The 24,043-nt window shown below is 35.0% G+C and overlaps 1 protein-coding gene across 1 annotated transcript in view; it reads right to left on the bottom strand.

Moving 5' to 3' along the window:
* The window catches only part of Naf1 (nuclear assembly factor 1 ribonucleoprotein), a 38,396-nt gene extending 14,601 nt beyond the window's left edge, over positions 1–23,795 (bottom strand). The window contains exons 1-5 of the mRNA XM_046447827.2: positions 23,235–23,795; positions 19,095–19,269; positions 8,804–8,897; positions 5,927–6,009; positions 75–235 (exon numbers count right to left, since the gene is read on the bottom strand). Coding sequence (XP_046303783.1) covers positions 75–235; positions 5,927–6,009; positions 8,804–8,897; positions 19,095–19,269; positions 23,235–23,599 — 878 coding nt within the window. The 5' untranslated portion in view covers positions 23,600–23,795. The remainder of the gene's footprint in view (positions 1–74; positions 236–5,926; positions 6,010–8,803; positions 8,898–19,094; positions 19,270–23,234) is intronic.
* Between the last annotated feature and the right edge of the window lie 248 nt (positions 23,796–24,043).

The following is a 24,043-nucleotide window of genomic DNA, read 5'->3' as shown; positions in this document are numbered from 1 at the left end:
ATGTGATAACAAATCGTAGAATTATTCTTAAATGTTAGATAAATAAAGAACTAATATGTCAATAAAGTACTTACTGTTTTAGTTTTTCTGTGAATATATATTGGGTGAAGTCTTTCATTGATGGAGCAAAATACATAGTCTCCCTTATTTTAATACCTTTACTTTCAATGTGATCTGAAGAATTAAACCGTAACACATAAAACGGATGTGCAACAGGTCCAAATATTTCAAATATCTACAAAATAGAAGAAGCATAAAGGTCCGTTTTAACATGGAAAATGATTTGAAATTTTAGCAATATTTCTTTTGAAAAACGCCACTTGTAGCTGCTAAAAAAAGATAATTTTGCCAATGTCAGAGCAATGAACTTATCCTTGTCCTGTTTATATACTCAGTCTTCATATTTTGATTATAAATGCAGCTTATCCCAAATTTCCTTATAAAAATTTTTTCTAAGCTTGTTTCTTAACAAATTAAAATCATTATAGTGGTTGCCTTATAGATGCAAATTATGAAATTTAAAAAGTATTGTCCATTTAAGTTGTAAGGTACAAATATTATAACTGGTAACTTTTGAATTTAAGATGCTATCTGCAGTTGTACTTTTATAACTGGGAAACTAAAGTAAGCTTCTGCAGATCAACTCTTCTGTTTCCATAGAGTGTTAAACATTTTAAAAAATTAAACCATGACTTTTTAAAAAGCAGTTACGTATATAATTTTAATGGCTATATAGCACAATTTATTAATTTGTCTCTTTACTGTATATTCAGGCAGCTTCCAAGTTGTCCAATAGAAGACATGATGCCATGATGGACGTCTTCATATGTACATCTCTAATTTTGAAAACTTCTAAAAACTGATTTGGAAGAAGCTGAATTATCAGAACCAAATACGATAATTATTAAAGCTATTGATGTAAATTACTAAATCCTTGGACAATTTATACCAACTGGAAAGTGTCTATTTTATCAAATCTTTGATTTTGATATTAAGTGTTCTCATTTTGTGATACACAGTATAGTAGTCCAGCTTTTGTTCATTTTCACTAAGGCATAAAACATCTAACACAGCAAGGTACACCATTCTGAAGGTTATTATACCCTAAAAACAAGTAGTAGCATTAAAAGCAATTAAAATGCCAATGTATTCTGAATTAACATCAATAATTTAGAACTGATAAAAAATTTTAAAAGTAAAACAAATGATCTAATAAAACAACAAAAAATCATCCTTGAGAGGTTTATATAAACACAACAGACGTCTAGCTGACACAGTGGCACATGCCTATCTATAAAAAAAATTATGTCAACAGGGTTACAAAGTCTAGTTTGAACTAAAATGTAAATGACATTCAAATTCTTACACAATGAAGTGCTTATGAGCCACAACTATAGTGGAATCATCATAAAGTTTTTAAGTGAAATAATACCACATTCAAGAGGAAACAGAAAGTTGAGCTGTGAAATTGATATGTGGCATGCACCAATATTGACCTGTACCCCTACCTCAAACAGTCACAGGAAATTTGGCCAAGTCTACTTAAGCAATTTAGCAAACAGTTATTTAAAAAAAAAGAATTTGATAATATTTTAAGTAACTGTCAACTGCAAAATATAGATATATCTGATTGCTAAATTATGAGGAGAAACTTTAAACACAGCAGAGCTCAGGCCAGCCCATGTTTTCTCATACAATTCTACAATGAGTAATTTTTATCCCTCCTTGGTAACTTTGGGAACTTTGTAATTTCCAAAAAACTTAACTTGAAATAAAAGCAAAACAAATAAAAGACTGCAAGGAGAGTGTGAAAAGAAAAATTTAGGATAGTAACAATGGAGACATTTACTTTGAGGTGGTTGAGCAGCTTTATACCTTAATCAATAGTACATATTCTGTAGCAGAAGTGCTCATACAATGGATTTCTGTCACACAGAAGTTAACATATACCACTACCACAACATGGTACAGATATAACATGGAATCTGTTGGGAAAAAACTGAGGAACACAGTATTAATGAAGTGTATGCAGTCCCTCAAATTCTCATTCCACAGGATAGGCTGGGCTTAAGACATTTTGTATACAGCATGGCCAAAGTCCCAGCAAGTGTATGTGCTGGGCCTGCCTGAGCCAGCAGACTGACAGGCACAGAAAACACTCTAGTAGGGAGAATGAGCACCACCCTATTCTCCGTCTCTACAAACACACCATGTCACACACATAAAAGTCAGTCTAAGAGGGACTAGTAAGTCACAGATTCTCTAACAAGAAATACATCCAGGAATCTCCAGGACCAGGAATAGCACTGGAAGACTGTGCATGTAGAAGGCCAAGCCTTCTAAAATGCTGCTGGCCTGTTCTACTGAGCCAATTTTTTACTACACTACGAGAAGGTGAATGCAAGTGAGGAAAATTAATCTCCATACCCTTTCAGGATTGTCTTATATCAATCATTTTGTGATTTTTTTAACGCCCCATTAACAAAAATGAAAGAATATAGACAGGCAAGGTATCCCAAGTCACTGGTCAAATCAAGTGATTACTTCAATCACTGTGTGTATCCTATCACAAGTTAACATGAAGTATCCATGAGAACTGAAGGAGGCAAAAAAACAACACTGCATCCATATAACATGGAGACCTTCAGGAACCCATCATATCCTACCTACAAAGACTGTCAATATAAACTGATCTTTAAAAAAAAAAAAAAAATCAGTAAAAGTTCCTTAGCCAACGATATTTGAGAGGGAAATAGATCCCAATATTTACCAAAGAGAATCAATCATTACGGGAATCAAAGGGCAAATCTAGAAATAGTAATCTGAGATTATCCTCCTGACATTAGTGGGGATGGCAGTGGGAGGTGGGAAGGAAATGAAACTGAGTTCTAAGGCCAATTTTGCTCAATTTTATCAAGTTTTCTCTCAGTTTTAAAATGTACTGAAGGAAAAAATATCCTTGCTTCTGAACTGCAGTGCAATGGGATGGATTAATTCTGATAATTCCATGTGATTTTTTTGGTAAATACCCAAAAGGTCTGGTTAAGAAATATTTCAATGATCAGGGAACTTGATAATTATCAAAATACAAAATTCTTCTGGGAACAAAAAAGATTCCAGACAAGCTAAATGCAAAAAATAAATATTTATGATGTGGGTGTCAGTGAATTTTAAAAAGATAAAGAAGCTGGGTATAGTGGCACATGCCTGTAATCCTAGGGACTTGGGAGGATGAGTCAGGAGAATCTCAGATTTAAGGCGAGTCTGGGCAAGTTAGTGAGACCCTGTCTCAAAATAAAAAAATAAGGAGGGCTGGGGATGGGTTCAGTGATAGAGCACCTGCCTAGTATGCACAAGGTTATGGGTTCAATCTCCAATACAGGATGGGGGTGGGCTACAAAGAACATAAAATATCACTGTGGCTGATTATTTTTGTTGTTAAGGAAGAGCAGAGGACAAAGAAAGCATGAGCAATGGCTCATGTTATGTATCTAGATAAGATAGCTAACAAGCTTAAAGCACATCCATTTCATATCTTGGTCACTGGTTTGTTTTATATTCTAACCCTTCCTATCACCACCACTACTTTGGGGAATCATTTCTAGGTGCTCAGATTTATAATGAATATTTTTTAATGATTTGTCATTTCTCAAATTTACAAAGCTTCCTGGGTATATTTAAAGATAAACTGAATTTTTGCTTGAAGCCTTATGCCATCTAAGTAAAGTTAGTGACCTATTATATTTTTATACTGCTCCTTTCAAAGACAAATGACACAAGCTGATTATTATTAATCACACTTAAAGGTCTGAAAATTCAAATATATCCGGGATATAAAATGTCAGTTTAGAGGGTTTAACTAGCAAAGTGTTTGGGTATTTTGAAATTAAAATTAGCTAGTAAGAGAGAAAGGCAACCATCATGAATATCATAATAAAAGAAATTAAGAAGTGCTCAGCTTCAATAATGTCCTATTCAGAAAATTAAGAACTATGTTTCCCTTGCCTCTTCTCCCCTCTTTTTACAGCTCTTCTTTCCCCTTTTCCTCCTCTCTAGAGCAGAAAGAAAACTTTGATTTTTGCCAGGGAAGAAAATAGGTTTCTCCTATAAAAGGGGACCAATGGGCATGAACAGCCTTTCCCATCATGATCATCTACTCATTTCCCATTCCTTTTCTCTCTCAACCCACCCAGAGGTCAGTCTATCTCCAATCTTTTACAAAGGCATTGGCAGTTAGCAGAGTTTGTACTATATACTTCAATACTTCTTTCAAAATTTGAAAATTCTGAGACCCACTTTCAAAAATAAAAAGCCACACTACCATCCTTTAGACACTAACAAGTCCTCTTTCCCCTCACAAACTTTCTCAAAAAATGCCAAAAATATTAGTTCCTCACTCCAATTAATTCTTCTACCAACTGCTTTGCAATTGAGTGACTCACTACTTTGGTTAACTGGCCAGTCAACCTAAAAAATACATTTAGGTGGTGAAAGGCAGCAGGACACTGATAAAAACCTGACCACTTTCTAAGTTGTGTTAGAATGAACAACAGAAAAAGTTACTGAAAACAAAAAGGCTGTGTAAGTTAAAACTTAAAATATTTGGGTTTTCTTGATTTAAAGTACATTAAGTATAACTCCTGGAACAAAAAAAAAAAAAAAGAAAAGAAGAAGCCAATTATTGCTCATTTGGGAAACCCCAATAAGTTATTTCACCAGAAAAACAGCTGGTTACTTATCCCCCTTCCTCCCAAGTCAATACACATTTACTTATTAGAACATAAACTTAGAAAGAACTATTTATATTCATTGAAATATTGAGGTGAATAAAAAACTCTGTCCCTATTGTCACATAAAAAATGAACACTTGGTTAGTACTTATACTTTTCTTCCCGGTGCTGGGAACTGATCTCAGGGGTACATTCCCAGCCATTCTATAATTTTGAAACAGGATTTCAGTAAGTTAGTGAGGCTAGCAATGAACTTTGGATGCTCCTGCCTCGGCTTTCTGGACCACTGGGATTATAAGCATGTGCCACTATGCCTGATAGTACTTACATGCTTGATTTTATTAGATTTTATGTCTTATGCTTATTGTCAAAATTGCCTATGTGCTTAGTGAAGTATGTGGTTTTTCACATTAAGGGTGAACATGCAGGTTGTTCTACTACTTAGATGTTAAAAGGCCTGGGCGTGATGGCACATGCCTGTAATCCTAGTGACTAGGAGGCCGAGATGGGAAGATCCCAAGTCAAGACCAGCCTCAGCAACTTAGAAAGGCCCTAAGCAACTTAGTTGGAACTTGTCTCAGAATAAAAAATAAAAAGAGCTGGGAACATACTTCATTGGTAAAATGCCCTGGGTTACATATTCAGTTCAAAAAAAAGAAAAATGTTAAAAGGGACTGAACCTTATGGTGGTATTGAAAATACACATATTCATAGTTCCCTAGAGGGTACTTACAGTGACACTTCACTGCTGTCCCTGAAATCTTTTCCACTTGAAACAGACTCTGCTCTTGGCTTCTACCTGAGAAGGCCAACATCTAAAAACTGAGTCACAAACTCACTGGGACTCACAAACCAAAAATGATTGAGAACTAGTACCCTAAGGAAAGTCTTCCTCACTCAGCTCTGCAAACTAGGAGGGCAGGGAACTGTGTCTTATTCAGTATGTATACCTAAAGCCTAGCAAAGTACCTGGTAAGAATGCTATGTGTGTGTATTCTGTGACTCATGGAGCAAAGATAGCAGTATGAAACCAATTTACAGATTTATAAAGGACTGAAGGAAATCAAGAATATATTAAATATGAGAGCTCTAGATTGCTCATCTACTAAAATTAATACTCTTCTTAGCACCAATAGGGGAAGTAAAAAAAAAAAAAAAAGACACACAATAATTTGTAGGATTTGAATTTTACAAACCTTTCCTGCTGCTTGTCGATCACTTTTAAAAATTACAGTCTCCTCATTAACTGGAGGTAGGTTATTCATAGACTCAATTATTACTGAAAAACATAAAAAAAAATTATTTCAAGATTTAATCCAAAGATAATGTAGAATTTTGGTGAGAATTTATGCTTTAATTACAACATAATTTAAAATAAAACTTAAGGTGGGGTAACATACACCTTAGCAACTATTTCTCTTCAGTAAACAAAATATAATCACATAACACAGGCAGCTAACCTGTGATATTTAACACAAAAACTTATAATTCCAAAAAGAAAAATATAAAATATAATAGAAAATTCGAATCACTCATTAAGAAGTCAAAAAATCCAAGAGTAAATTTTGTCAATTTTTGCCAAAAATAGTAAAATCACATGTAGTTACAGAAGAAATCAGGTTTCTCACTCTGGAATTATTTCCTACAAAGCATTGATTATTTACTGATAAATAAAAATAAAAATGTTAAATTAAGTGCTTAACAAAACATTTTCCCCTGAACAGATGAAAAAAGGGCAAAAAGTTCACAGTAATTTATATCATTACATTTAAGTTCCCTTATCAAAAAAAAGCATTATCCCATTGGCCTATTCTTACTTGTTGCTCTAATCTTAAATATTTGTCTCATGTTTATTTTTCTTTTTGTGGTTGTATGTCAGTTATTTAACATTTTTGACAGTGACACTTCTCTGCTTCTATCTAGATGGATAATATCTAATTAGCCCCTATTTTTAAAATTCAAACAGAAAAACCCAGCATGGCTTTTAGAACTACACCGTACAATGTCAAATCCTTTCTTTTCATCTAAGGTCTTACTTGAATTCATAGATTAATTTTGCCTAATGTATTAATAGTTTTCCTTTTTTTAATTTGGTCAAAATTATGTTAGATATGTTAGGCTTTCAAAACAGGTTGATATACAATAATAGCATGTGTTGATTTTGATTTATTCACTCCTTATTACCCAGTAAAGTTGAAAATTTTATTAGTATATTTCACTTGTGTTGGTCACAATACATTTACAAAGCATTATTCCATGCACATCATACAGTTGATTTTTCCTTGAGGATCAACGCTATGACCTATAATTTGTCTGCAAACATTAAAACTAATAAATGCTCAGCTGATACTATAAGAAATTAATTATCTATTTGATTTATCTATATATATTATTAAGAACCACAAGGTAAACTTAAAAACTAGTACATGTGATGGCGTGGGAACAATGAATAGAGTTTTAGTAACCCAAATTTTGATTAATAAATTGAAAACTATAAAATTAATTTTTAAAAACACTGACTGATACGGACACTGTCAGAAAGGTCAAAAGATGGAGTCCTATTTCAACCAATGACTTAAGACAACTGATCTTAAAAGAGTATAAGTGACTTGAATATTTCTGTGTTTCTTAGATTCTCTAAACTAAGAGGGTTCTTGGGCAATTTACTACCTTCTCACAATTCAAAAATTCTATGATTTCATTAGCGCTGCATTCTACTCTCAGGTGTGTTTCATCATGGAAATTAATGGTACCCACATGAACCTCAAGACTCTTACACGCCTTCCTTACATCTTTGAGCCAAACATAACTAAACTATCCCATTCTATTCATATTTCATGTCATAAATATCCACTTTTTTTTAAAGAGAGTGAGAGTGAGTGAGTGAGAGAGAGAGAGAGAGAGAGAGAGAGAATTTTTTAATATTTATTTTTTAGTTTTCGGAGGACACAACATCTTTGTTTGTATATGGTGCTGAGGATCGAACCCGGGCCGCACGCATGCCAGCGCGCTACCGCTTGAGCCACATCCCCAGCCCCATAAATATCCATTTTAAATCAAAGAATTTCAAATTTACATGTTTGTGAGATAAAAATTTGAGGTACTAGAAAGAATGGCTCCCCAAAAGATATCCCCATGTTCCAATTTCTGAACTTAGAAATATGCTCCTTAAATTTAAAACAGAGACTTTGCAGATGTCATTAAATTTAAGGACCTTGCGATGGGGGTAGAATGCCAGGGATTACAAAGGTAGGCCCAATCCAAAGAGTCCTTAAAAGAAGATAACCTTCCTGGGGTGTGGTCAGAAAAAGAGGTAATGATGGAAGAAGGGTCAAAAAAAGATGCTACATTAATTACTTTAAGCATGATGGAAGATAGCCCATGGGCTAAGAAATGTGGCCTGCATTAGTCCAAAAGAAACAAAGAAATGGATTCTCCCCAAGAGCCTACAGAAAGCAGCTCAGTCCTGCTGGACAATTTGATTTTAGCCCATTAAGACTCAAAGTCTCATAACAGATGTGTGGTCATGAGTGGTCTACAAGAACTGTAAGATAATAAATCTGAGCCGGGCATGGCAGCACACACTTGTAATTCCAGCTATTCTAGAGGCGAAGGCAGGAGGATAGCAAGTTTGAGACCAGCCTCAACAACTTAGCAAGACCCTGCTCAAAATAAAAGAATAAAAAGAACTGAATGTAGCTCAGTGGTAGAGTCTGTGGAGCAAGCTTGGGGACCCCGAGTTCAACCCCCAGTTCTTTGAAAAACATATATAATTAATAACAATAAAAAATTTATACTGTTGTAAGTCACTACATTTGTAGCAATGTTAGAATGGCAATATAAAACTAATAGAGGAAATTCTGAAGAGAGTATGTCAGTAAATGCAGACTTTTAATTTTTATAGAAAAAATGTACTTCTCTATCATTTAAGTAAAAACTGAATTTTATACCTCAAACTTAATATTATAAAATAATTATAAACACAAAAGTTTATTAGTTACAAAGCCCTTGATTTAATTATTAGTATATGCTTGTGGACACAAGTAATTTTGTTAATAAAATTACTTACATACCTAATTGTTCAATTATACTTGAAACCATCCCAAGAGGTTTTAATTCAATATCTTCAGGCAGAATAATAGTGAGTTCTTCAACAGAAGGCAGCTCCTATAATAATATTTAAAGAGAGCATTAATCTTACTCCAACTTCAACAACTTAAACATTTTCCATTTAAAATGTTATACACATTTCTGAAGATGTAACATTAAGCACTTAAAACATCCTTATTGTGTTATCCTTTTTACTGGCTGCATGGACTTCTGATAGCACTTCTCCCATTTAAGTGACAAAAGTATCTCCACAGGTCTACAATATACTCTCTACATCCAATCCAGTTACAGTATAGAAATAAATATTCCAGACTTTCTCCAATCACATTTCAACAAGAGACACACAAACAAAGCCATTATCATTAAGGACCCCCGAGACATTCCATTAGAAGAGAAATAACTCTACTAGCAACTATAATTGCCCCCAAAGAGTTCTCTTTGAGTTGTCTTATCAACTTGATTAATTAACCTCATGGTGACTAACCAGCAGACTATACAGCAATCTTTTCTGGGGCTGTATGGAGAAGAGGTGAACATCTGGCCTCTTCAGGAAAAGAGCAATGAAAACTGTCAGGCAAACACAGAATTCCTGGAAACAGAATGTAGCCTGAGAAAGCTGTGAAGGTGTTACCTGGTATTTTCTCTAAATTACAAAATAAATTTCTTATTTTTAAAAAATAAAATAAATTTGAAAAATTTCTCTTCTTTGATCAGCTAAAAACTACAAAAATTCAGTTGCTAACTGAATAGAGATGAAGTTGAAGAGAAATCTACGAATAAAACTGATATTAGCCATTAAATTAAAAAAACAGAGCTTTTTGGTCTTGACCCTTGCCAAATTATATTAACTCTTGGAAGGAAGTTGTTCCTAAAGAAGTCTTATTTGTTCGTTTTTTTGGGTATCAGGGATTGAACTCAGAGACACTCAACCACTGAGCCACATCCCCAGCCCTGTTTGATATTTTATTTTGAGATAAGGGTACAAAATGAACTAAATATTGTACAAAAAACACTTCAGAGACAAGTAAATAAAACCAGCTTTGTACAATTTCAAGTTGCAAGTTTGCCTTTGAAAGTCCTAGTAAGTCAAGTAGTATGTATTTGCTTTGAAAATGGCAGATATTTGGGGAACTGAATTAAAGGAAAACAGATCTATTTGTTTACTATAAATGAGCATGCTAGGAGAGGAGAAGTAAAGAAAAATATTCCAAATTCCATCAATAGGAATTCAATCAAGAGTATACTTTCATGGAGATTTTTGGCAGATCCAAACATATAAAGCTTTAGAAGATGCAGAGGGTTCAGATCTCTCTGCAATATTCGCTTGGATTACCACATCAGATAATGTGTCAATGCCTGGATGCTATTTGTCACCATCTCTTTCCTAGCTTTTAAATTTAAAATAACTGGACTACCTCCAAGCCTAGTTACTATTTACCAAATTATCCTGCTGCTTTTCTTCTATCAAAATATCTTATTGTTTAACATTTCATTTGTTTACATACTTATTGTCCATTTTCCTAACTAGACAATAAATTCAACAATAACTAGGACCCAGTCAGTCATACTTGTTGCAATAGCACCAGAAAGATAATTGGCACATAGTAGTAGGTGTTCCATATACATCTATTAAATGAACTGACTGACCTCATCAGACTAAGCTAATAAATTTCAGAAGTCAGTCTTTTTTAGACAGAGAAACCAGAAAATAGAAATATAATTCAATGCAGACTTTTCAAGGAATGAAAAAAAAGACCTAAACCCTACCTTTTCAAAAATAAAATTAAAAAGGCAGATCTTCCAAGGAAGATAAACTACCTAGAATGTATGCATAGATACCTCTGGTTTGCAGTAGCAAACATTACTATAATTATTAGATTAACACGTGGCTCCCTGATAACACAGCAGCTTTCCCTGGTACAATGTCAAGTAAATCTCTCAGCCATATAATCTCCTTTAATGGAAATAAAACTCAATCACTTTGCTTTTCCATGTGTCAGAAAGGAAGGTGTACAAGTGACAGAGAAGAGAAAAAATTTGCCAGAACACATTCTGAGGGGCACTATCATTTTGACATTGCAGAGATGATGAGGGAACCCTGGGATAGAAAGACCTTCATTATTTAATAAGCAAAAAACCAAGTATGCTCAAAATGAGAGATAAGAAAGCTATCTCCCTAATGAAGGTTAGGGAGATTAAAGTATTTACCCAGATTACTCTACTAGCCTTGTGAAAAGAAGAATAAATGGGTGGAAAAGTCCCCTTTTATTTTACATATACAATTCTAGACACTTAACTACATTTGTAAATTTAATTAATTAAAATTCAGTCTCCAGTCATACTTGCCACATTTGAAGTGCTCAACAGCGCTAGTATTAATATAATAGAACATGGACATAAAACATTTCCATCTCTGCAGAAAGATCTATTAGCACTGCTACACACTCTCACACATCAAGAATCCTTCATTACAAAACATGTAGCAAAGTATCAACAGCATCAATATATTTCCTGCCATTAATACAGGTATAATTTTAAGATAACACTATAACAGCATGTATCCTAAGTCTTAATGCTAATCTAAATACTCCATTTGGGAAATAAAGATTTGTGATAAATCTGCATTATCATCTTGTTTTTGAAAATTAAAATACAACTAAACACTTGTCTTAGATGTACATTATCTGCAATTAGAATAAATGTTAATACTATCATTTAAAATTAGTATTATAAGTTGTTTACTGCTCAATGTCAAAGAACAGCAAAAATTTTTTTCTGGACATAATCATCCACTACTTTTACATGTAATAACAAAAAGTAGTCATGGAAAGGAAGAAAAATATTCCATTGACATTGTCAACAAAAAGAAAAGAAACATGGAAATAAAAATTGCCAGACATAACACATCACTTGGTAACTGAAATACCAAAATTATACATACTAAAGAAATTCATTTATTTCCTACACAGTCCAAATCAAAAGGTATTTTAAGAGGCAATCTAATCCACGCAAATAAAATTTAAGAAAGCTGACATTAGATGATAAATGCATCCTTTATCTTGACAAAATATGCTACATTATTGTTATTCAAAAACTAAATAATCAGAAAGTTCAAGCGAACAGAATCCAATGTTGGTATAAACATTGCTACTAAAACCATGGAAATCTTAAGTATCATTCCCTATGAATCTGCTCCTCCCAACTGCTGGGTCCTCAGGCAAGTGACTTAATTTCTGATACCAGTCTTCTTATCCAAAAATAATGAAGAAATTCAGTAAAAGTTCTACATAGTACAAACGCTGATACAATTTTTAAAATGTTGAAGTGCAGGAATAGAAAAGACAGTACAATTAATAAAGAAATTATATACCAGACTTGAACAAAATAATTACTATAATCCTGTGATAAGACACCATAACTATGGCAGCCAAAAAAAAAAAAAAAGCAAGATCTTAAACCACACTTTTGAAACATACATGAAAGCAATCATTGTCTGTGTCGTAAGAATATTATTAAATTCTCATTCTCTAAATATTTGTATGAGCTACAAGGTTACTCTGTGAAGTAAAATATTCAAATAAGTAGTACACAACATTAAAAATCCATCCTATTGAAAAGTAAATTATAGACATGCCAGTCAAAAATGAGTGTCTAAAACTTCCAGCATAAAAATGGAAGGAGCTATTATGTACAAAAAAGCCCTCTGAGAAAATGACATTCATGCTTTATAATTTGGCCTTGACTTCCCTAGCTCTTCTGAAGGCTTACCAATTGGGCAGGGGTGGGGGGTGGGAATCAGTAATTTGGGTATCTTCTAAAGCAAAATTATCTAAAGAACATGAATTTGGATTTTTACTCATGAAAGCAGAATAAGGGCAGCACAGGGTGGTGTGTAAAGGAATCAAATATTCGAAATGGAAACTAATTCTTTTTGGTATTCATTTGGGAGGAATTGAGAAAAGTGGGGAAGATAGAATAAAATTATTTGACCACTTTTTCTCCTATTACCCAAGAATAGAGGACACGCACATGGCAGCCAATTACCTGATGCTACTGGGTGAGCCTTCACTTTTCAGATATGGTTGGAAAGTAGGATCCCATCCCTGGAGTATTGAGAGCCATGATTGGATTTTTTTCCCTATAGCTGGTAAGACATATTGGAAAAAAGAATGGATTAGGTCTGTATACTTTGTGCAAAGTCTGACCACATTTAATATTTAATTTCTAACTAATCAACTTTTCCAGGGAAGAGTAATTTTACAAGTTTCCATGGATTGCAGCTATTTCTGTAGCTATCACCAACAGCATTAATTTTGCCCTCATTTATTACCCTATTGTTTCTGACACTAACTGTAAGCTGGTCCATTAAATATTATCACCTAAAAAATTAAAATCAACAATTCTCTGAAATGTCTTTATATTTTTCATTTAATGATTATAATGTTTCCACCCTGTTCTTCTCCAAAATTACAGTCATAGAAACAAAGTTTATAAAAATATCTTCAAAAAGCTGAAATAAAATTATAGTCCATTTCAATAAGAAAAAAAAGATCCAACTGTAAATGTAACTCAAAGTCTACCTTTTATGTTAAGTGAGGAGTCTATATTTCATGAACTGCAAAATTCCATAGTCCAAATTTCTTAAAAAGGTGAAAGGTGAAAAAAGTGCTTGTTTAGAACTAAAAATATTAATTGTATGGATAATAAATGAATGAACAATAAACATTCCCTGGCTCCTACAATGTTAAATGACATTGAGAATAAAACTGTCATGTGACACACTTGTTCTTTTCCTTTTAAGTCCACATGCTCTTCATTGTCACCTTCCCAACCAGAGCCATCTTTCAATCTCCCTCATATCTTCCTTAATCACTGCAGTGCAAATCATCTCCCCTTCCACTCGATCCTATGGCTTCTTCCATCCTTCTGACATTCTGCATTAACTCTGATGTTACTTTTCTCTCAGCCTAATTATGTAGGCTCACCCTCCAGCTACATTCTCTTTTAATTTACATTTGTCTTTATCCAGTACAGCAGTCAGGAGAACTCACTTATTAAAATCTACTGGGGAATGGAGGAATCTAAAATATAGAATGTTTTTGTATAGTAATAATCCCATATGTATATATACACAGGACATATATGGACACTACAGTGAATAAAACAGTATGTATTTGAGACTTAAAGACATCATCCATGCTTCCCATAAACTTTTTAGAAAGTGTTGTACAGTGAAAAACAAAATTTTATTTTGTAAAAAACATGAATATTGAAGAGCACAAAGTATTAATAAAAAATAATCTCAAGTATATATGCAATTCCCTAAATATCAGGCATTTTGAGAAGAATATTAATAAGTACCATCACATTCTAGGATAGAATATAAATTCCTAATTTATCTACAGTCATAAAAAGCTTAAATTTAAAGAGGCCTGCATTTAGGACAAAACTTACAAAAAAGATATCTGTCCTTGAAAACAACACATTCAATTAATGTTAGGTGCAGAGCAAAGTATAATACAATTTCATAGCACTGGGAGATCAAGTAGATACGAAATATTTCAATAAAACTTCTAACCACGTAAGGTGACCCAAGACATTTCCTAATATCCATTATCAGGATGTTTTAGAATGTGTGTCTATGCTGCAGCATCAGCAAGAGAATATATTACATAAATAATATATTATATAAATATATAAAGTGTACTTTTTGATATAACACAAGTAATCTATAAATTACGAAAATAAAATTTCTCACAAATTGTTTATCAGGATTAAATTTTTTCTTCACTATGCTACATTATATGCATAAATATACATCATCATCATTATTATCCTTTTTTTTAAACTCCCATAAGCACTGGGTCATAATTTTAAAATATTAGGTACAGGCTTTCGGGTTTTCAGAAAAGAAAACAATAGACATGATTTATAAAATTCATTTCTGGTTAAGACTTCAGAAAACACAAACCCAACTGCTTTTGTGATTCAAAATTTTCAGTTACATTTGATATATTCGAATAAAGAGTTCAGGGCATAAACTGCCGAGAAAAACTTTAAAAAGGACCTAATTTTCTAATTTATCAAACATCAATAAATTCTATGTAGTTTAATATAAGTCCAAAGCTATAGTATGTGCTGCCTTACAGTTACACTGTAAGTTATATATAAACCTCGGTATTAAAGTTTATGTTTAAAAGAATAGTTCCACTTGGTTAAATTTAAGACCACATTACATAATTGAAGAAAGCCAATTAAGACTCCATTTTCGAGGTCTTTGTGGCTCCCAGCCCCCATTCCCCTCACCACTTCCTCACGCTGTTTTTTTTTTTAATTGGGTTACAATCAGATCTTCTTGAGAAGACAAGATTTAGTTATAAGCCAATACGGGGTGAGGGATTATATTTTGTAAGGTTTAATCTTAAAAGAACAATCTTAATGTTACTTCACTGTAACTCCTATGCATCTATAACTAAAGATCTGCACAGTTAGTACAGAATAAGTATCTCTTATCTGAAAGGACTGGTACCAGAAACGTTTCAGATTTTTCTTTTCAGATTTTGGAATATTTGCATATACATAATAAGATATCTTGGGGATGGAAACTAAGCCCAAAGATTAAACTCATTTGTTTCATACATACCTTATACATGTAGCTTAAAGATAATTTTCTACAATATTTTCAATAATTTTGTATGTGAACCAGTTTCATGATGTAGAATTTTGACATTCAAAGTCTCATTATGGTGGTGTGTCTCGTTGACATTCAAAAAGTCTCAGACTGACTATCTATCTATACCTTCAGATTAAGGATAATTAATTCTAAGTGCAATCAGATTGCTAGACTCTAACTTTCTAAGAATGAAAAAGCTTTAAAGAGACAGACCCTGAAAGGCAATTCCTGCTGGATGAGCAGACTAAACAAAGGTAAAAATGAGGCTCAGCATCTCTAAATAACTACAGAAAAATGCCTAGAACGCTTCAGAACGACATGGCATGAAACAGTTAAATTGGGCATGTCAAAGTTCTAAAGATCCCTGAAGGTCTAACACAAACTCTAAAATTGCTATTAACTATTTGGAGCATTTTAATTTATATGTACGTTTTTGCAAAAACAACACGGCTAGGAGAGTTCATTAATTTTCTTCAGAATTTCATAAAGTTATTAGATTAATAAGACTGTACAGAGCAAGCAGCTCCCAAAAGCCAAGTGCTACATCAAGAGTTCTGAACACAACAGCACACACTACACTAGGTAGAGCTAGTTGTAGCAAAAGAGGGGGTTGTCATTTTTCTATAAGAACAAATCTAAGTTGGAGCTGGGGATGTGGCTCAAGCAGTAGCGCGCTCACCTGGCATTCGAGGGGCGCTGGGTTTGATCCTCAGCACCACATAAAATAAAGATGTTGTGTCCACCGAAAACTGAAAAATCAATATTAAAAAATTCTCTCTCTCTTAAAAAAAAAAAGAACAAATCTAAGTATAGGACTGTACCAAAGCAGGCAAAGAAATATGAAACTAATCAGTTCATGGGAAAGTTGAAAGTAAAATATGCCTTATTTAGAACCAGGGACAATGAAATCCAGAAAGCTAATATTAAAAAAAGTCAACCTACAGGTAAATGGAGGAAGCTAGTCAATAAAAAAAGAATGACACTGAACAAGAATGTTCAAGAGGCACTTAAAAGAAACAGTGTGGCCAGCACTAATAGCTGCCTTAGTTCTCAGGGCTTTCTCACTCAAGCAAGTTTGCTATAAATCTTTCTGTTCTCTTGAAGTAATTTGAGTCTCTTCCTCACAAATATAAACACTTCTAAGTATTCCCTCTATAGAGTATAACTAATATGCTGACTACCCAGCTTACCCTAAAATGGATATAAGCCTTCCTTTTCCTGCGAGAAAGAAACCATTCCGTATGGTTTATATGGGGCTGGTAACACGCACCCCCATCCTCCTCAAAATACACACATTCACACTCCCTTCCTGTCAACTGGCTCTTAGACATTCCCACCCTCTCTCACTAGCCCATGAGTTCTTTTAATCTTCTACTCTCCTACACAGGCTCTCACACTCTCTCCTACACACTAACCTACACAGATTTATGCCCAAGCAATCCAAATACTCATCCCACTGGCCTCAATGCTTTGTTCAAGGCTGTGTACCAGGTCCCCAGGAAGCTAGAAAAAGTCCTCCCCATGACTTGCCCATACTAACATTACTGGCCAAACTGCCAGCCCTACAGAGCAACACAAAAACAGGTAGAGTCCTAAAGACCCCGAGAACTTGTAGGCATACATACCACTCTTGGTATTCAGGACCAAATCCTTTTCCCTCGAACTTCGGAGCTGAAATCCTGAAGGAGTCCCGATACATCCTTTCAGGGCTCTAAGTCAGAGATTTACAGCATCCCCAGGAACTCATCAAACCTCTACTTGTTTCTACCAGCAGAATGGTAAAAGGACTAAAAACTTTGTAGTAAGTGTCCTTCCTAATCACTTTTTGTAAACATAAAGTGAACAGCTAATTAAGAATTCAACATTAAAAACTGAAATTGTTTCTTCCATCCTACTCAAAGATTCCCTGAGTAGCACAAAAAGGAACAGACCAGTTCACTGTTCCAAGTTTTAAAATCTAACAATACATTTTCCTAGTAAAGATGGAATTTTCTGATGAGGTGAACACATATACACAAAATTCAATAGCACTCTGGCAATTAAATGTATCTGTGTCAGAATCCATTAGATATTACAAAAGTAGAAATTGAATTAGTCTTATTTACAGCCTCTGGCATATGGCAGGTGTGCTACAATTTCTTAAACAAATGAATAAATGTACTATACCTATTCAGACACTTATTCTATCATCATTGCTACTTTTCACTTAGTTACCATTATCTGTAAAGCACTCTACTGGGCACAGAGAAAATGCAAAGATCAGATAGGAACTCAGTTCTCAAAGAACATCCAAGCATTTTTGTGGCCAAAGACCCTTTATGAATTTTGGTGAAAATATGGGCACTCTATTCAGCAAAATACCTAAGCAGATACGATAAGATTCTGCATAAATTTCTAGGGATTCCCACAGTAAGAATTCCAGACTTAGTAAGATAAATAACACAATGATATAAATGCATTCACAAAACACTGTGGTTTTTTATTTGTTCGTTTTTATACACTAAGAAGAAACTTCTGAAAGATGAAACAATACTTTCAGAAATTAATTATATAAATTGGGAGCCTTTGTATAAGAAATATTAACATGCTGTGTAGCATGAAAATATAAACAACTATATACAAATGCAAAGGTTTTCTTTCAACACATAAAGCATAAATGAGATTAGAAACTTTTTATTATGAGAAAAAAATAACAAATATTGGCAGAATCCAGTCATGAGAAAGACACTGACTGCCCTTAGGTTTTACAGTTTTTGAAGTCTAACATTTAACTATCTTTATTGATTTAAGTGTTACATAATAATTAGGACTAGTGATCATTAAACTTTTAAATAGCATCAATAATAACTAAAATATATGGATGAATGGAGTAAGAACATACAGCAATGTAATCTACATTTTGAAATTCTGAGATGAAATTTCTCTTGGGTTACAGGTTTCAATCAGATGACTAGCATACTCCTCAGCTTAAGAGGACATAATCTCACAAGACTAACTTTGCCACCCAAATTTATCAAGCACCAAAATATACCATTCTACAATAAACAAGTTTTCTCCAACTATAATTTTAGAAAAACTTTACAATTTCAAGTGAATAGAAATCCTAAAAAGCTTAAGCTATTGAATTTTGCTTACTACCTCTCTAAAAACAACCAATTAAAAAGAAGTCAATTACTATTAAGAAAAATTTTCAGACTTGTGGACAAAACACAAAGCAAGCCTATAAACCTGCATCAGTAATATCTTTTTTTTCCTTTTTCTTAAGTGCTTTTCCAACTGAGTTATACTCTCACACAGAAATATTTTCCAAAGCAAGTGAAAAAAACAGAAAGCACCAGAATGAAGTTGATGTCCCAAAAAGATCAATCGACAAATGTCAAAGTTAGAAGCAACCTCAGAAATTACCCAAACCATTCCTCTCTTTTATGTATGAAAGTCAAAGCACAGCAAAAGCATGCTCAATAAATTAAGAAAAGATTCCAAATTTATGGAACAGACACAGGCCAAACATAACCAATATAAGTACCACAATAATGTATTTTAAAACATGAAAATTAAATTTAACAAATCTAAGTACTTACATTAAGAAGTAATTCATCTTTTGTTTTAAGAGGAAAATTCTTATTTTCTTTCTCAACTTGTAAATCATCATCTCCATCTGACAACACTGGAGGAAGTGATATATGAGAGGAAGAGGAAGATGAGGAAGAAGACGATGAGGAAGAAGAGGAGCTTGAACTATCTGAATCTGTTTCACTGTTGGAGGAAAAAAGTTGAAAACTTGGTCAGTATTATTATAATGCTATTAAAATAAGATCATTCATCTACTTTACCCTGCTTACTACTCCAAGTCTAATTCAAAAGCTAGCATTTCAAAGCTTATTATAATATTGAGAAAGTAGTCTTTATTCTACCAATAACATTTTCAAAATCTCTGCTATAATCCAGACCCTTACTGCCATAGTTTCACATGTTACATGTCTGTCTAAGTATAGTTAAGTAAGTGACAATCACTGCCTAAAGGATGCTCTAGGCAGGGCACCTTTCTTGGTCACCAATGAAAGAGTTTCTTCTGCCTTTAGACTACTGGGGAACCTTGTCTTCTCTAGTAGCTGAACAGCCTCTCCCCACAATAATCACCCCTTCATCCCACTGCTGTTATTTTCAGAATTTTATGACCCTCCATCCTAATCAGTTCATGCTCTTGCTTTTAAAGAATTGTTCGAGTACACATTAGATAAGAGGGAATTATTAATTTTATATAAACAGTATTTATGTATTAGTATTTTATAACAGTATTGTGTTTGAGAATGTTTCCCTTCAAGAACATATGCTGAAATATTTAAAATCTCATGATGTCTAATAACTTTAAAATGGTTCAGCAACATATTAAACAGTTAAAAAATGTTAAAACTGTTAAATCAAGGTGATGGCTATACTGGTTTGTACTAGTGTGTGTGTGTGTGTTTGTGTATACACGCATGCACACATGTGCATATTGGGGATTAAACCCATGGGCACTGAATTGCATCCCCATCCCTTATTTTGAGACAGGGTGTTAAGTGGCCCATACTGGCCTTGAACTTGTGATCAGGACTCCTGTCTCAGTCTTCCAAATAGCTGGGATTATAAGCATGCATCATTGTGCCCAGCTTCTTCCACTTTTCAATAGAAAATATTCAATCATATAGAAAAGTTTTAAAAGTTTTTCTATAAATTTATACTACATCCAAGATAAAAATCAATGACATTCATCACAGGACAGTCCTAAAATTCATTTGGAAGAATAAAAGACAGAGAATAGCCAAAATCAATTCTAAGCCAAAATCAATTCTAAGCCAAAAAAGCAATACTAGAGACATCATAATACCTGACTTCAAATTACAATGCAGAGCTATGGTAACAAATGCATGATACTGGCATAAAAAGACACATAGACCAATGGTACAGAATAGAAGACACACAGACCATTGGTAAAGAATAAAAGACACAGAAATAAACCCACATATCTATAGCCCAAAACATACACTGGGAGAAAAGACAGTCTTTTTTCCAAATGATGCTGGGAAAACTGATTATCCATATGTTTAAAAAAAAAGAAAGAGAGAAAAAAGAAACTATATCCTTATCTCTCACCCTGCACAAAAATCAACTCAAAATGGATCAGACCTAGGAATTAGACCAGAAACTAAGCAACTATTTTCTCAATAGGACCCCTAAAGCTCAGGAAATAATTCCAAGGATTAATAAGTGGATGGCATCAAATTTAAAAGCTTCTGCACACCAAGGGACACAATTAGGAATATGATGAGAGAACCTACAGAATTGGAGAAAATCTTTGTACTCTTCTGACAGAGGATTAATATCTAGAATACATAAAAGAGCTCAAAAAACTTCACACCAAAAAAGCAAATAACCCAATTAATAAATGACAGACTCAAATTAAAAACAGACAGTTCTCAAAAGAAATACAAATGGCCAACAAATACATGAAAAACGTTCAACATTGTTAGTCATTAGGGAAATGCAAATCAAAATGAGATTTTATGTTATGCTAGTCAGAATGACAGTCACCAAGTACACAAATAATAATAAATGCTGGAGAAGATGTGGAGAAAAAAGGAACACTTTCACACTGTTGGTGTGATACTGTAAAATAGTACAAACATCAGTATGGAGGTTCCTCAAAAGACTAGACATGGAACCACCATATGACCCAGTTGTAACATTTCTCATTATTTATCCTTAAGAATTAAAGTCATCATACTAGCATGATACATGCATACCCATGTTTATAGCAGCATAATTTACAACAACCAATCTATGGAACCAGCCTAGGTGTCCATCAACGATGAATAGATCAAGAAAATGTTGTATATATACACAATGGAGTTTTATTCAGCCATAATGAAAAATGAAATTATGTCACTTACAGGAAAATGGATAGAACTAAAGACCATTATGATAAGCGAAATAAATCAAAACTCAGAAGGTTGTTTTCTCTCATATGTGGAAGCTAGAGAGGAAAAAAAGGGGGGAGGGCTCTCATGAAAAGGAAAGGGAAATCAGTAGAGGAAAGGGACCAAGAGGTGGGAAATGGGGTGGGATGGGCAAAGTGCTTGGGAGTGATATTGGACAAATTATAGTGTATTATGTGCATGTACAAATATAAAAAACAAATTCTATCAGTATGTACAACTATAACGTGCCAAAAAAAATGTAGGAAAAAAAAGTTTTCCTGTAAATTTATACTGTATCCAATATGAAAGTCATGCTCCTTAGCATGAGATCTTAAGAGTCTTAGCAATCAGGTTCCTGGTAAACTCCACAATCCCATCTCCCACCACTTCTCACATGGATCCCATATCTAGCATACAAACTCATATAACTTTCCATAGCCCCTAACATTTTCACAACACACCACTGCTTGCGCTATTTTCCTTGCCTGCAATGCCCTCAACCCAGAAAAATTCTCTTTATAGTTTCAACTCAAATATTATCTCCTATGAACCCCCCCCCCCACTCACCAAATTTACTTCTTTCCCTAATTCCCACATCAATTCTCAAATTGCTACTATACTCTATTAGTACTCTAACATAATTCTTCGAAAACCATGCTGGGTTACCAAAAACCTGAAACTAAATACCACATATATGTATCAAAACGTTGTCTAACTACTAGTACAGGGCAATGGTTGTACCACTTTTCATTTTTTCAAATATTTGGTACCCCCTTCCATCATCCGCATATGGTCAGTACTGTCCCAACATTGTTCGGTTTATTGGAATGACATACCCCAATGCCTGCCTTCAAAACTTGTCCCCAGATCATCTAGCACTTACTTCACTTTCCTAGTGACATGGACTCTGAAATCCCATAAGATGATTATAATCTTAGAACTGCCAAAATATCCTGCCTTGTTTATAAATGGCTTACTTGCCCCTCTCCTCTATACATTCCTTCTTGCTGTATTTAAATTCTTCATCCTTCTCCATACCCTCTACTCTTAGTTGATATTACCCTGAAAACTCCTTTTCTCCTCACTGTGTATCCTCAGTACCTGCCCCCACCCCCCAATTATTCAAATATTTGTAGGTAATGTTCAATGAGGTTTTATAACAAGCCATATACTGGAGCCTTCTCTCACAAGACACAGGGAGGGGTTGTTTTATAAAACGTATTTAGAGCATAAGAAACTAAATAACTGTTTAGCTAATTTCATGAACTTGTACTCCCTACAAGGATTCTAAAATTAACATGATTTTCAAGAACTTCAGAACACACAAAATAATGCTTATGATCCTCATTTCATCTGATAAAAAAAAAAACAACCCCAGGACTACACTCTAGACTTAACACACACACTAATAATAATAATAATAATAATACCTATAACTCAGATCTGACCCAAAAAGTTACAGCCACAAGGGTATATGCCAAACTGAATAGTTAAAAGAAAAAAAAAAAAAAAAGACTTCGAATTGAAAATTACACTCCCCATACATAAAACCACTTTGGCTATCAAATTTAGAAAAGTAGCGTGCAAGGCAAGAGCTAAGCAAAGGGCAGTGCAAACTCGAGGTCAACACGTGCGCCCCGAGTACCAGCTCCTCACCGCCCTCTAAGCCCACCCCGGCACCTTCTGGGCTCATAGGTGCCGCTCCCAGCGCGGGTCACACAAGCCCCATCCCCGCAGCTCCGGGGCTCCTAGGCACTCCACCTGTCAGAGTCCGAGTCTGAGTCCGAGTCCGAGGTCTCCGAGGAGTGCGGGGTCTGCGCCAGCCGGGTGGCGGCCGGGCCGGTGATGCAGGCCCCGCAGCGCGGCAGTTCCGGCGCAGGCTGGGGCGCAGGGCTCCCCCCCGCCTCGGCGCTCGGGGAAGGCGGTAGTGTTTGCTCCCCTGCAGGCTGAGCCTCCACGGCCTGCTCACGGTCTGGGCAACCCTCTTCCGACTGCAGCGGCGGCTGCGACCCCGGCGCGGGAACTGAGTCCGGAGACCGCACCTCTGCACCATGGTCAACCCCAGAGCCAGGGCCACTGAATTTCAGGGTTTCCAGCTGAGCGGCGGCAGCCTCCACCACCTCCATTGCGCCGCGCCAGACACCGAGAAGGCCTCACGTTCCGGACCTGCAGACAATCTCTCGTCTCCCGCCAAACAAAGTAAAACTCCCTCTGCAAGGGACACAACCGCGCCAGACGCAAAGGTCCCGCGTTCCACAGGTAACTACACGCGGAGAAACCTAAAGACACGCCCCCGGCGTTATTCAGCGGCACTTCCGGGAGAGCATGTGACGTACGTGACGCGACGGCGCGACGCCGTTCACTGGAGGCGGGCCTACCAGGGCCCTTGGGAAGTAGGCCACAGTGCATAGATTTCTTTGCTGCTTGTGAACTTTCTCACACATGAAAGGCCGGAAAGCAGGGCTTTCTGTACCTGAGTCTCGGCCACTTTTACTCGGAGCGCCGATTTGAAACCTGATTAGGGAACAGGAGAGGTGCCCGAGGAGTGCTAGGTTGTGTACAGCAGAGTC

Source organism: Marmota monax, unplaced genomic scaffold, assembly GCF_021218885.2.
Source record: "Marmota monax isolate L192 unplaced genomic scaffold, Marmota_monax_Labrador192_F-V1.1 WCK01_AAM20220418_F8-fsc00040, whole genome shotgun sequence".
Taxonomy (NCBI): domain Eukaryota; kingdom Metazoa; phylum Chordata; class Mammalia; order Rodentia; family Sciuridae; genus Marmota; species Marmota monax.
Note: the sequence above shows the minus strand (reverse complement) of the source record. Positions and strands in the feature narration are given on the sequence as shown.